The sequence below is a fragment of the Rhinolophus hipposideros genome (genome assembly GCF_964194185.1).
Source record: "Rhinolophus hipposideros genome assembly, chromosome: 11".
NCBI lineage: Eukaryota > Metazoa > Chordata > Mammalia > Chiroptera > Rhinolophidae > Rhinolophus > Rhinolophus hipposideros.
This window is the reverse complement of record NC_138057.1, coordinates 68,295,105-68,310,143: the sequence shown is the minus strand read 5'-3', so window position 1 is coordinate 68,310,143 and position 15,039 is coordinate 68,295,105. Positions and strand designations below refer to the sequence as shown.

At 45.2% G+C, this 15,039-nt stretch overlaps 1 protein-coding gene across 1 annotated transcript in view; it reads left to right on the top strand.

Annotated features, from left to right (window-relative positions):
• The window catches only part of ASTN2 (astrotactin 2), a gene marked incomplete at its 3' end in the record, with an annotated part of 830,851 nt that overhangs the window by 244,758 nt on the left and 571,054 nt on the right, over nucleotides 1-15,039 (top strand). The window contains exon 4 of the mRNA XM_081066707.1: nucleotides 2,914-3,066. Within this exon, the coding sequence (XP_080922833.1) occupies nucleotides 2,914-3,066 (153 nt within the window). The remainder of the gene's footprint in view (nucleotides 1-2,913; nucleotides 3,067-15,039) is intronic.

Below are 15,039 nucleotides of genomic sequence, written 5' to 3'. Positions count from 1 at the left end.
TAGGACTAGGGATAGGGTTAGGGTTCGGGTTAGGGTAAGGGTTAGTGTTGGGGTTGCGGGTTGGTGTTGGTGTTGGGGTTCGGGACAGGGCTAGGGTTAGGAATCAACCTGTCCAACACCATCTCAGGCCACTCGCTTTTTGTGTTTCATACCCAGTGGCTATTGCAGCCCATTTGATATTCCTTCTCCCAAGAGTTCTTTCTTTACACTTTTCCCTCTGCCTCCTTTGCTCTTTTCACCTCCCTTCCGTACCCCTCTCACTTCCTTCTCACCTGAGTAACTCATACTTTTCTCAGACCTTCACATTGCTGACTTCCTTAGAAAACAATTTCCATGACTTTCCTAGGCTAAGTCATATCCCTCCAATAGAGCTTCTTACATCACCTTTCACCTTTCCGTCATCGTATATACCAATCATTTCATTAATACTGGCCTTCCTGTCTGTATGGTGGGCATCATGAGGGGGTTGTGTTTGTTTGTGTTTCTTTGTTTGTTTTTTCACCACTGTAGCTTGTTATAAACTGCATGCTTGTGTCTCCCGCAAATTCTTTTGTTGAGGCCTTCACCTGCATTGTGATGAGGTGTTATTCTACTTGGGCTGCTGTAACTAAATGCCATAGATCGAGTCGCTTAAAGAGCAGAAATGAATTTTCTCAGTGCTGGTGGCTGGACGTCCAAGATCAGGTGCCAGCATAGCTGGGGACTGGCTTTTAGGTGGTTGCCTTCCCATGGTGTGCTCACACGGTCTTTCCTCGCTGTCTACCCATGGAGAGTCCCTTCCTCTGTTTTATAAAGACGCAGAACCTATTGAATGAGCCCCCACCACGCCTTACGACCTCATTTAACTTTATCTACTAAAAGCCCGATCTCCAAATGCAGTCACTTCGGGGCTTAAGGCCTCAACTTATGAAATTTAGGGATACAAAGTATAATCCACAGTAGACTTCATGCTAGCTTGCTCTGGAGTTTTGACCACAGGATAGCACAGCTCTTAAAGCCTGGGGAGATCACTGTCCTGTCTTGGTTTGAAGCATCAGGATTGGGCATGACAGTGGTTCTCAGAATTGGACTGTAGCCACTTGCTGGAGGTCTCTGCATCCCAGATTTAGAGTAGGGGCCCTTGTTTGGGATCTTCTTGGCTCACCTTTACGTAGACCTAATTGATATATGTATCTGAAGAGAGGGATAGCAAAACAGGCAGGTTAGGAAGTTATAATGGCACCACATGGTTTGTTTGTATTGTCAATTCACTTTTCCATAGCAAGCACAGATTCTCCACTATGTCCCCAAAGATGCGGCTTCTCACAGAACCCAGTGCCCAAACCGGCCTTCCAGGTATGAGCTCCCCTGCAGAAATAGCCATCTAAGCTGATAGCTTTCTTGGGAAAACAAGAGCTGCTTAGAAGTTAGTGTTGCAGTGTTACCAAGCCTTCTTTGTCCTGTCTTGTGAAACCCTTTCAAAGAAACAGGAACCTTTGGCACGTCCCATCTCTTGTCATCAGACAGCAGGTAGCTTAAACGGAAGAAATATCCTAACCTCTGAAGATACAGATGGAGGGAGGGCCGAGTTTGAACATTTCAAAGCCAGGTCTCTCTTTGGGAATTTCTTCGAACAAAGGCACTGAGGCCATTCAGCCATGTTCCTTTTCTTTCTCCTTTCCTCTTCTTGCCTTTTATGTGGTCTTTCTCCTTCCTTCTCAAGCTTTTCTGCTTGCTTGCTTGCTTTTTTATTCTTTTATCTTTCAACTTTTTCTCTCTGCCCTACTGACTTTACTCTCTCCATTCTGTGGAACTTTCTAGTATTTTCTAGTTTGGAATTTTGTGGAACTGTGGCTACTAACAAATCATTGGATGGTACTGATACCATGGAACGTAGGACTAGGAGTTGGAAGTCTTGACTTTGCCACTTGCTAGCTTGGAGTAAGTTGTATGCTTTGTGGGGGAGGAGGCTGATTTCTTTAGGTGGATTTACTGAAGTAAAACAGGGATATCGTACCAAGTGATCCACGTATCACAGTGCTGTAGTTCCGTCCCCGAAAAGTTTGTTTGGCGCATGTACTGCTATGTACCTGCCCGTCGCTGTTCTGGTGCAGTCGACGCTTACCTCTGGCTGGCTACTGCAACAGTCTCTGTTCTGGCCTTTCTCTCCAGCTCTGCTTGGGTTTTCCATACTTTCGTTAGTATTTGTTATAAAAGGAACTGAACTTCAAAGTGACAGTTTTCTGGTTAAAACCTTTCAGTGATTTACGTTTGCCATGAGGATACAATCCAGCCTCCTGAGTATGACTTAGAGGGTGTGATATGACCTCTCCAGCCTCATCTCTTTTCATGCTCTGCTGTAGCCACACTGAACCCCTTTTAGTTGTTCAAGCACCATGCTCTTTCTGGCTTCAGATCTTTGCGCAGGTGTTACCTTCTACCCAGGGTACGCTTATCCCCAGTCTCTCTAGTAACCTCCCCCGGATCCTCCCTTCTTTGCTCATTCCTACTCATCCTTAAGGTCTCAGTGAAGATATTGCCTCCTCCAAGAAGCCTGCCTTGACTGCCAGGATGGGTGAGATGACCCTTCTTTCTGCTCCTCTAGTACTTTGCACTCTCCTGTCACAGACAGATTACAGAATGTCAGATATGCCTGGATATGTGTCCTAGCATGCTATAAACTCCTAGAATCATGGGTTGTGTCTAACTTTTCACCGTTATATATCTCAAGGGCTTGGGGCCGTTCCTGGAACATAATGGGTATTCAATAAATAAGTGCCTAAACCAACACCCACATCTACACTGAGCCTGTGACTTCTGTATCACGGGGTCAGGGAGGGAGCTCCAGGGGGCCCGGGTGGCCAGGATCAGTCCCCCAGGGGCTGGGTGGGGGTGGACCAAGCGCTAACGTCAGCCCCGTTCCCCACCCTGTAGCAGCAGCTGAGGCGACGCAGGAGACAGTGGAGTCCCTGATGCAGAAGTTCAAGGAGAGTTTCCGTGCTAACACGCCCATCGACGTCAGTCAGCTGCAACACGCCCCCCGCAGCCACGCGGCAGGGAAGCGGAAGCGCAGGAGCAAGTCTCGAGGTAGGTAGGCCTCAGCGGGCTGTCCCCAGGTTCTGAAGATACCAGGAAGAGCTGTGCTCTCTTCCCTTGCTTCCCTGTGTTCATGGCACTCGTGCTGCTCTCTGCCTGATGGATGGTCTCAGCGGAGGCCTTGGGGACAGCAGAGCTGCCCTCCTCGGGGTAGAGCTAAGGTCTGGGAGCCCAGCTGCCTCATCTGACAATGGGAATGAACCATCCGTCTTTGAGAGTGGTTACACAAGATTAGCCATAGTCCATGGAAAGGACCTGGGCACAGCAACTACTCTTCCTCTTGTAGCTGCTTTCATTTTGAAGCGTGCAGGAGAGGTGGATGGTCCTTGGGGAAGGATCCTCAGGCTGGCATTCCGGAGCAGGGTTCCGCCTCGTTCTTTAATATTCGGAATGATAAGACGGTCAAGAGTAGGACCGTTATAAATTAGAACTAGATTCCAATTTGGGTTCATAGTTGGATTTGAATTTATGTTCAAATTCGAATAAACTAATCCTGTCAGCGTAGGCTGCTCCCTCGGCTTCTTCAAGACAGTTCCCATCCCCAACGTCGTTACAGTATGTCAGCACAGTGCCCAGCCCACCATGCACTCACTAAAAAGTACATCTTCTCTCATTCTCCTTCTCGTCCTCCTCCCTTTGTCTCCTCTCTCTCATCTTCTTCCTCTGACAATCTGTGTAACTCTGTGTATGGGACAAACCCCTCATCATTGCCTGATTTCAAATCCCATCTCATTTCTTTCAGTCCATTCAACGGTCTCCAGATGGTCACTTTTATTTTATTTTATTTTATCTTAATTTTTGGGGGGGGTCTCTCATTTCTCTAGTTCCTACTAACCCACCTCTGATGATGTCACTCCTCTTCTCTCAGAGCTTCCGTGGTTGTCCAGTCTCTTCAGAGGTGTTCAGATTTATGAAGATGGCATTCAAAGCTGCCATAGAGCTCTGATCTCTCTGCCGTCTCCGCTAAACCCCTGTTTTCCACCCCCATGTTGTTTTCTGTGCCATCATCTCTGCCTGTAATCTCCTATCTGGACCCTATAAATAATTGTGGTCACTTGTGGACACTTCTTCCAGGCAGCAAGCTGACTGCCACATACATCTTATCTCATTTGCTCCTCAGCAACCCTAAGAAGCTAGTACAATGATAATTTCCATTTTGCAGATGAAATCACTAAGTCACAGATGGCTGCCGTAAGCTGACCAAAGGGACACCCTGGTTGAGTAGTAGAGCCAGGAAGAACTAAGCAGTCTGAGTTCCAGACTTGTTCATGAAACTACTGTGTTTTAGACGAGTAAAGTCCTACCTGTCTTTGCAAGATTAACTTGAATGGCGCATTTCCATGAAGATGTCACCTATTGTCACAGTCTCCCATGTGTGAATTCTCCCACATCTTTATACAGGTGTTAAACGCTGGCTTCATTTTTGTGTAATATAATTTGCTTTTGTCTGGCTCTCTCCTTCACTAGACATAAAGTTCTTTGAAGGTGGGACTTGTCTCATTGTGTGAAACATCTTTCTGTTTCTGGGTCTAAAGTCAGTGCCTGCACACATGGTAGACACTTGCTGTTTGTTGAGAGAATGTCAAGGTCTCAGTCCTGTGAAATGCTGCATCCAGTGAAACATTAGACGAGGTCATACATCGGAGCAGAAGGTGATGAAGTTTCTCTTGGGAACTCACGTAGTAAAGCCCAGGCTGGACTGTGAGTGATAAAGAGCAGTTGGGGGCAGCCACGTGGCCTGCTAATCCCAGCCCAGTCAGTTTCAGTTTTGGAAGAGTCATTGGATGTCTCTGAGCCTCAGTCTCCTCTTCTGTAGTCTGAGGATGTGAATCGCTGTATCAGAGAACTGCTGTACAAATCTGATGAAATGATGAAGGCAGACTGCTTTGCAATGCTCAGCTAATATTTATCAAGAACTGAGTAAGTGCTGTCTTATATTGTTCTGCGTTGGATATTCAGGGTCGCTTGTAATTTTACCCAACCATATCTATCCGTCTTTCTTCTTCTACCATTCACCAAGAGTCACTCTCCTCTGTCCCTCCCTACCACTGCAGCCCCCATACACACAATTGATTCCAAGCCCATAACTTCTCCTCTCTTTACTACCACCCTGAAAGCATTTCCTTAGTGTCATATCCTGAACATGTTTTGTGTCACTGAATTCCTCCCCCCAATTTCCCTGTTATGCACCACAAGTGTCTTAACAAGGCCCCTTTTGTTAGGCATTTGGGTTGTTTCTAATATTTCACCATCATAAACAATGCCACATGGCACTTTTTTCTTTGTAGCAAAAACTTTGGCTTTCACTTTGGAATCTGTTTCCTTCTCTTACAGCAGAATTTCAGAATTAGATTATTAAAGAAAATCTGCTGTTTGAATTAGACTGATATTGGATATCGAGTTATCTTAATTTACAAGTTAAATGGGGCCTAAGAAAACTAATGCAGGAAGAAATTCATTCTTCCCCTAAATGTATGTCAAATCTATCCTCCCTTTCTTTTTCACCATTAGTCACTGCCGCCTCTCAACTCCGACTTGTAACTGTACCCTCTTTGAGATTCTGTCTCCCCAAAGCAGTCAGAGTAATCTTTTTAGAAACATTAACCAGATAAGGGTACTCTTCTGCTTAATATTATTCAGTGTTTTCTGTTATCCTCAGAATACAGTCCAGACTCCTTTCCAAAGCTTATAGACCCAGTTCCTTCTGTATCTGGCTCTTGCCCTCTTCACTCACTTGGCATGTCCTTGGGCTGCAGACACACAGACTTCCTTTGTGTTGCACGAACACGTCAAATGGTTCCCCGCATTAGAGTCTGAGAACTTGTTGCTCCTTTTCCTTGCCGTGCTTCTTTTCACTCCCCAGCTGCTCTCCTGGCTGGCCCCTTCTCACCTTTCAACTCTCAGTTCCAATGTCCACTCCTTAGAACTGTCTACAATGACAACCCAATCTAACGTTTTACCCCTTTCCATCCCCAACCTGCTACTGTCTGTCACAGCAGCCTTTTTTCTTCCGTGGTAAGACCATGGCCTAAAATGATTTGTATTTGTTTCCTTGTTTACTATCCTCCTTTTAAAAATATGTTTCATATTCTTAAACCTAATACACAGAAAGTGTTTAATAAATATTTGTGGAATAAATGAGTACGTTAACCTCAAAGATCGTTGGAAAGTGGCCCGGTTTTCTAACTTTCGAATTGATGGTGTAAGAGGGATCCAGGTGCAGCCCTCCGTTGGCCCTGGAGATAGACTCAGTGCTGCAGAACATAGTAAACGTGCTCAAGTAGATGCAGTGAAAACAATTGTTAGGATGGCTTAATAACACCGTACTCATGATTTTACCGCTACCATCGAATAAGGTTTTTGCAAGAGAGAGTAAAGATGGTATGTAGGCCTCGGCCTTGCATTTCCCAGCTCATGCACTTAGCACCACAGGTCCTTAAGATTTTCTTGGACAAAAAAATTTCATGGTTAATAAAACTTTGGGCAAGTCTGCACACTTGCTTTTCCTCTTGGAAATTCCTGAATGCATCTTAGACTATTAAAGACCCTGGGAAGTCCAGCACTACCGAAAGTTGAATTGGGTTGTGTAGTTCAATGTCTGTGAAACCATCTTGACCACAGACCATCCCACTCCCCAGAACAGTTAGTGACATCCTGAGGAACAGAAGCAACCATAGAAACACAGTTTTGGAAGTGATCCATTAGCCTACACTGACCATCAAAAAGCCCAAATACCATGGTCTAAATCCTCGGTGTGTCACTGTCTCTCTTCTCTTCCTGCCACTTAGGTGGCAGTGGGCCTTCTGGGCTAGGATGGGGGCACGTGGCCTCCTTCTGCTTCATGAGGCTTCACGCCCAGCCATTGGTGCCCAGAGACGCACAGCAGAATAGTAGCAGAAAGCCGTTTTCATGGAATTGAGCACATGGTTCAAAGCAGTGCCAGTGTGTTTTTGGAGGCATGGCTTACTCTGCAGAAGCCTGCCGGCTGCTGAAGTACATCGTCCTTAGGCAGACAGGAAGGCAACGGAGGACCTGATTGCTGCCATAAGTCCATACTGGGCTTTTATGGTCTGGCTGTTGGTTAGTCACTCCCCCAAGTACATAGCATGTGTAAAGGCACCTTGACCTTCATAAAGCAGGGAAAGGGTTCTCTGCATGTGGGAAGAGCTTCCTGAGGTTCACACAGTGTAGGCAGTAGTCTTTAAAGGTAGGACTTTGTATTTGAAATTTAATTCAACCATTGGCTAACCGAATGATCTTAAGCAAACGAGGAAGCTGTGTTTAGCCTCAGTGTTCTCATCTGTAAAATAGTGTTGAAGTATGAAAATCACATGTGGGTTTTGAGACAATACCTGCAAAATGCTGAGGCCAGCGCCTGGCACCTGGTGAACCATCCATGAAGACCTAATACCATCCTTGCCATCAGGGTCCTGCTCATTTGGCTTCCAGAGGCTCACACATCTATCCCCTCCACGCTGGGCCATTGGTTGAGGTGTCATTATCTCTCAGCCAGATTCTTCCAGCAGCCTCTTCATTCACCAATCCATCTTCCACCCTGACACCTGGAGTGATCTTTTGAAAACACAACACTAAATTTGGCCATGTCACTCTCCTGTCCAGAACAGTTTCCTGATATTCTGTCACATGCATTCTCAAGCTTTTGTGGTAAAATTCCCTAAGGGCAGATGAGACTCCACACACCCGCAAAGGGCCTGCAGCTGTGCTTGAATGACATCAGTCATAAGCCCCAAATCCCAGGTTCCATCTTTAAAAAACATCCATGACATTCTTTTTCATAATATGTACCTGCTTATTTCACATTAAAGTATGTTACATTATTTGTCAGTTAAATTATTTAACATTTTCTCAAGTCTTTAGATAATATTCATGTCCCTGGAAGAAGAACCATATTTATGCTGATTATGGTATGATAATACCGTGTTTCCCCGAAAATAAGACCTAGGCGGACCATCAGCTCTAATGCGTCTTTTGAAGCAAAAATTAATATAAGGTCTTATTTTAATATAATATAAGACCGGGTCTTATATAATATGATATGATGAGATAAGATGATATGATATGATATGATATGATATGATATGATATGATATGATATGATATACCAGGTCTCATATTAATGTTTGCTCCAAAAGACACATTAAAGCTGATGGTCCGGCTAGGTCTTATTTTCAGGGAAACACGGTAATGTATTAATAATGTAATAATACCGTCTTCAAAGGGTTTCCATTGAATTAAGTAGTAGAACGCCTGTAAAGCCCTGAGTACAGAGCCAGGCAAAGGGTGCTCATTGAAACTGTGTACTCTATTAATTTATTACTACTATTCTTATCACTGCTATTTTATTATTACTCTTACTTCTGTCATTATCATTACCCATTAGGGATACATTTACCCAGTTTTGTAAACAAGAATCTGTAGGTTGAAGGGCACACTGTTTAATAGGCTTAAAAGGTTGCCATAGCCTGGTACACAAGGCTCCGTTCTAGCCTGGACTCCAGCCTACTCCTGGCCATCTCCAAGCCCAAGCCACTGTATTTGGTGGTGTCTAACACATTGGCCACTTTTCCCTCCCCCAACATGCCTCACTTTTCAAGTATGTGTACTGATCATTCTCTGCCTGAAACACCGTCCTCTTCTCCCCTCTCTCTTCTCCAGGCAACACTTATACTCATTAAAAAAAAAAAAAAAAAAAGTGAGTTCCCAAGGACCCACCCCAAGTCTTCCCTCAGCCCTAATTCAGTTGAGTGAGCCACTCCTCTCTCTGGGCACTTGAAGCCCTGTGCTGTTTTCTGTCACCTCCCTTATAGGTCCATCATAAATACATGTGGATACATATGTCTCCCTCCTCAGACTATGACAAGCCCATGATGGAAAGGACAATGATTTATGTCTCTCTGTGGCCCAGATGCCTAACACAGAACTGGCATAGAATAGTGCTGGCTGAATAGGAGAATATATGGATGGATGGATGGATGAAATGATGGGTGGAAGGCTGGATAGAAGGTGGATGGATGGATAGAAGATGGATGGATGGAGGATGGATGGATGGATGGATGGATGGATGGATGGATGGATGGATGGAATGATGGATGGAATGACTGGGTGGATGACTGGGTGGATAGATGGATGAATGGATAGAAGATGAATGGATGGATGGATGGATGGATGGATGGATGGATGGATGGATGGAATGATGGGTGGATGACTGGGTGGATAGATGGATGAATGGATAGAAGATGAATGGATGGATGGATGATGGATGGATGGATGGATGGAATGATGGGTGGATAGCTGTATAGAAGGTGGATGGATGGATAGAAGATGAATGGATGGATTGATGGAATGATGGGTGGATGGCTGGATAGAAGGTGGGTGGATGGATGGAAGATGAATAGATGGATGGATGGATGGATGGATGGATGGATGGATGGATGGATGGATAAAAGGATATAGTTGTGATCCTCACAGAATACAAAGGGTTAAGAAGATGTGGTACAACTAGCATTTATTGAGCATTTAGTATGTTCTAAGTACTGTGCTCATCACATACTGTCTCATTTAAAAGCTCCCCCAAATTCCAAAAGATAAGGACTATAATTAACCCCGTTCTCTGGAAGAGGAAATTCAAGCTTACCCAGGTTCAGTGACTTGTCCTAGTGAATTCAGAGCCAGGACAGAGCCCTCCCCTCAGTCCGCAGATGGCTTGAGCCTTTGTCTTAGCAAGCCTGGCTAAGATCTTGGAGTTGTGTGGTTGTCCAAGGCTCGTCTAAATGCTGGAAAGAAGTCGTTGTGGTTTCTCTTGCACTGGCAGGTACTCGTGCATCATAAATGCTGCTGGGAGGGTGTTCGGGAGCTACAAGGTTCCTGAAAATGAGGCGTCTCTCTCTGAGCAAACGAGTCAGGACTGCCCCCTGCAGGCTCTGTCTGGCCCCAGAGAGCCAGTGCCCTGTCCTCAGAAGCAGCATTCCTAGGGCTTATGCTATCATCCAGTGCTCTGTGACTTTTTAAGGCACTAATCCGACTCTTTTTGGTACGTCGTATATATATAGGGTGTGCCTCCCGTGTCCCCCAGCACTTCATCATTTAGTGAAGGAAGCACAGAATAGACATTTGGAGCACAATGGGACACATGGGAAAGTGGTGTGGGCTGGCCTGGGGTGTTTACTAGATGGGGAGAATAATTAAAGAAGGCTTCCTAGAGAAGGTAGCCTTTGAGGGATGCATTGGTGTTAACCAGGGAGAGAGGCTGGGAAGGCATTGCTGGTAGAAGAAAGAAAATATGCAGAGGTACATGGGAGTACAGTGTGCAGGGCATCATGGGAATATCTGGGGAAAACTGTGAACAAAGCAAATGCTGGTGAGGTGGGAAGACACAGACGCACCGTCCTAGCCAGGCCCTGGCACTCACTTCCACAGTTCCCAGCCGTGCCCCACACTGGGACGAGAGGCACATCCTGGCTTCCCGATAGATAAGCCCTAATGTACTCTTTTATTGTGAGACACTGTCCTCAGAATGCAGGCTGATTTTAATAGGTGGTTTTTCCTGTTTATTAGTAACTGGCTATAAATTATTCACTTAGTTGGAAAAAATGTTCAGAAACATTAATGGCTTTAAATCATGTCCCTCATTGGGCTGTTGCTGTGCTTAAATATTAAACAGGCAGCCAGCAGTATCAGTCTTTATTCCTTTGATTCCCATGTTTGTTCCCCTAAGCCCTGTGCCCCTTAGCAGCCTTCCCTTCATAGCCAGGAGTTTGGGTGGAGCTCGCTGCCCCTTTTGCCAAAGGGGGTTTTGATACTGCCCAAAGTAAAGTTCAACTTGAAACCGTGACATAGTTACAGGGCTAGAAGGAAGACTGGAGAGACCCCAGATACCTAGAGTCTAACCTAAACCTATGATGAAATAACCCCTTTTCTCTACCTCTGTGCCTTTCTTCTGCTTGAATTTCCTCCCCCCTCCATTGCTGCCTGCTAACAGCCCGCTCTTCCTTTAAAACAAGCCTTAGAGCCACATTCTCCATGAAGTCTTTTCAAATTTTTCCCAGTTGAAACATACATACTCCCTCCAAACTTTGATAACCTTTTCACTGTCTTCCATGAGATACTTGCCACGTGTTACCGTTGATTTGCATAATTTATGGCCACTTCTATTCTCCCGTAATTAATCTCCTCAAGTACAGAGACTATGCCCAGGTCATGCCTGTACTTCCATTGATCAACCTCGTTCCTGATAAATAGCAGATGCTCAATTAATGCTTGATGAATTAATGGATAATGAACCAAATAGGCTGCCTGATCTTGGATAATACCTTTAATCACCAAACCTCAATGCCCCCATCTAAGAAGCTGTGTAGCTTTGTGGAAATGAGCTCAGGTCTGAACTCAGAGCGATGTAGACGCCTATCCAATCTCTGCCTCTGACTCCCTCAACTTCAGGAAATGACTTATTGTGCTAAACAGCCATTACCCAATCTGCAAACTGGACAGTCAGCCTCCTGGTCAGGATGCTGGCAGGATTGCAGTTAACATACATAAAGAGCTCAGCAGGCCGCACTGAACCTAGTAAGTGCCTACTAAATCTGGTTTGTTAATTTGGAAAGCAAAGGTGATGGGCTAGATAATTTCCACAGGTTTCCTCCAACTCAAATGGGTCTTTGATTTTACATCTGATCGGAAGCATTGTTGTCTCATGAAAAGTCTAATATGTGGAATCAAAAAACCTGATTTGAACCCCATCTCTTAAGTTCAGTGGGTCCTCAAGGAAACTGCTTAATCTTCTTGGGATTCCATCCCCAGCATGTGGGGATATGCCAATTCCCGCCATTCTTATTTCTCAGGGATGTTGTGAGAATGTGCTGGAATGCTTATGGAAATACTTTAAAACACTCTAGGTACATCCTGGAATCAGAGCCCTAGCATCTTCAAAGCCTGGGACTGACATGCGTGTTTGATCTGGGAGCCCTTTTCTTGCCCTCAAGTCCCTACTAAGTGATGCTGCCAGAACTGGTAACATCACCCCCAGCCCCCTCAGGTTGTGTGGGACTGAGGCATGGGAGAGCTGATCTGTAGTTACAGCACACAGCTGCTTCCATAAAGCTTCCCTGATGTGTCTTTCAGGGAAGTTTGGGTTCCCTAAAGTGTGTGTCTCCTCCAGGCCGTTTTCCTTGTTTGTCTGAAATAGGTCAGGTGGCTCTCAAGTAATTCTGTCTGGCCTGGCTGATGGAGAGGCAACTTGAAGTACTCACAGAAGGCTCTGGGCTAGGTCCTGGTGGGGCCTGCGTACACAACTCTGGGGCATTTCCTTCATCAGAGTTGTCCAATACTATGTCAGTGAGAGCTGTGGCATAATAATCACCCTGAAACTTTGTGACTCAATATAGCAACCATTTATTTGGCTCACAATTCAAGTTGAGCATTTGGACTGGGCTCAGCTGGCCAGTTCTCCTGGTCAGGATGGGGCAGGCTCAGCTGACCTTGGTCATGTACCTGTGGTCAGCCAGCTGTCTGAGGCCGGGTCACATGTGGAGGGCTCCAAAACCAGCAAGAGCAGGAGCTGCCAGGCCTTTGAGCCTTACACTCAAAAGGCACACGTCATCCTTTCTGCTTCACTCGGTTGCTCAAAGAAAGTCCCAGGGCCTTCTCAGATGCAAAGAGTGGGTAAATAGAGTTTCTCTCTCGAAGAAGGAATGAGTGAAGTATTGGGATGAATGTTGAAATCTACCAGCCTCGTATTCGATGATGCCTCTATTTTATGTTAAAACCTGGGCTGACCCTCACAACCCCAGGAGGTAAGCATCCCGATTCCCATTTTGCTGATGGAAACCCGAGGCTCAGCTATGTGACGAAGCTTCTATAATGTGGTACAGCCGGTCATGGGAGGACACGATCTCTGTTTCTAATCCTTTTGTAGCTGACCGAAAGCCTACAGGTATCCTCAATAAAGCACTTTGCTCTATTGAGCTTCACAGGTGTTGTGATTTTTACAAATGGGAGGCAAGACCCTCCACCAACCAAAACATTACAACTTGGCTCTAGTGTGACTCTGGCTGTGGGGACAAAGCCCCAGAAAGCAGTTTCCAGGCTCTTGGCCTCACATAGAAAGGTGCTGGCTCAGGTAGTAAATGGCCATCAACTGTGATCAGATGGCCAGCAGCTGTGGCTAGTTGGCCGTCAGCTGTAACCCGTAAGCCATTGGCCATTAATATAACGGCTGTGGCTACACTAGCAGAAAGAATGGGGGCTAGCAAGAAGATGGTGGCTGGCAAGCGTGGACTGCTGTTAGGCAGATTATGTAGATCCTGCTTCCTGTGTCTCCAGCCCAGCCGCCAGCGAGAATATATTGGTGTGACTCCCCTACCTATGGCTCCGTGGGTGTTCCTGTTAGGCCTCACCATGTCCTGTGTTCTTATGTGGGGGGCGGGACCAGAGACCCTGCAGGCCGCCCCGCACGACTCTGGGTTTGTTGCTGTGAGCTGGATCTGAACCTGAAATATCTCCAAGATATGTGTGTAGACCTGTTTGTGCCTCTGCTACCTCGCCTCTCTTTAACAGTGCGAAAGACATTCTGATCTCAAACCATTGTTAGTTACATACGGCCTGGCCGATGTCCTATGAAAGGACAGGAGATTTGGATCCTGACTCCATCCTTGCAAGGGCTTGTGGTTTGGTGTTGGGTCAGCAAATTATTTCATAAAGGGCCAGATAGAAAATATTTGATGCTTTGCCGACTGAGAGGCAAACTTGGGGCCAGTATGTAGGCACGTATATAGTGAGAAAAAGTTTTCTACCAATTTTTATTGATGAAATTCAATATATAATCATAATCAAGTACCTTTTTTGTAATAAATTTCCCCTAATGAGAACAGAATGTATTTATGACAGTAAAATGTGAATTTCATGGAATTTTCACAGCTTAACATATTCTTCTTTTGATTTATTATAACCACTTTGAGATGTAAAAACCATTCTTAGCTCATGGGCATAGGGAAAACAGGCAGTGGGCCAGAGTTGGCCCACACTCCCTCAGATGTGGACTCTTAGAATCCTAGAGCAACCCCACGTGATGATCTAATTGCTGTGTGACTTTAGGCAAAGCCGTAATGTCTGAGAGTCATTGTTGTCTCAGGCTCCCAAGTACATAATAGATGGAAACAATTTCTGATATTCTCTTAGCTCCATCAGACGGAAATGAATTTCCAGGTCATCTAACCTGACCTGTTTGTAGATGTTGAAAGTGATAAAGGGGCGACCCCATGCGTGCCACAGAGATGGGCTAGCAGACCCAGGGATGGAAGGCCCCTGACTTACCAAATTGTCCTCTTTTCATGCCATTTGGACATGTGAAGTCATGTAGGCTGTCTTACCTACACTAGGACTGAGTGTTGGGGAATTGGGATAAAACCCATTGTTAGAAGCTGGCAGCTTGGGCTCTTTTCTAATTGAACTGTAATCAAGTGGGTAAATCACTTAGAAGAGAAGGCGCTGCATTTTCCCATATTTGAGATACACGTGGTTAAATACTGAGGATACAGGATGGAGCGCAGCAGCCATTAGCAGAGATCTTCAAGCTGCGCTCAGGGGCAGGGGCAGGGGATTTTGCTGAGTAGGCAGCGCTCTTTCTTCCAGCTTCTCCTCTGTATTTTTATATTGAGCTTCAATATTTTTTGGGGAAAGGCCTGGTTCTAGAATATATATTTTTAAATACAACAACTTTTTTTGTTTGTTTGTTTTTTGTTTGTTTGTTTTTTTCCTAACAAAAGCTTTCATTTCTGTATGGAAAGAAAGCTGTCAAGTTGTGTAAATTTTCAGCAGTGGGGCACACAAAGCTGACAGGGACCTTCTTACACATACACACACACACATGCTGGACGAAATATAGTTTTTTTCTTTTTAATAAATATGCCTTTATTTTGAAAAATGAAGAAAGGAAACTCCTCACGTGTA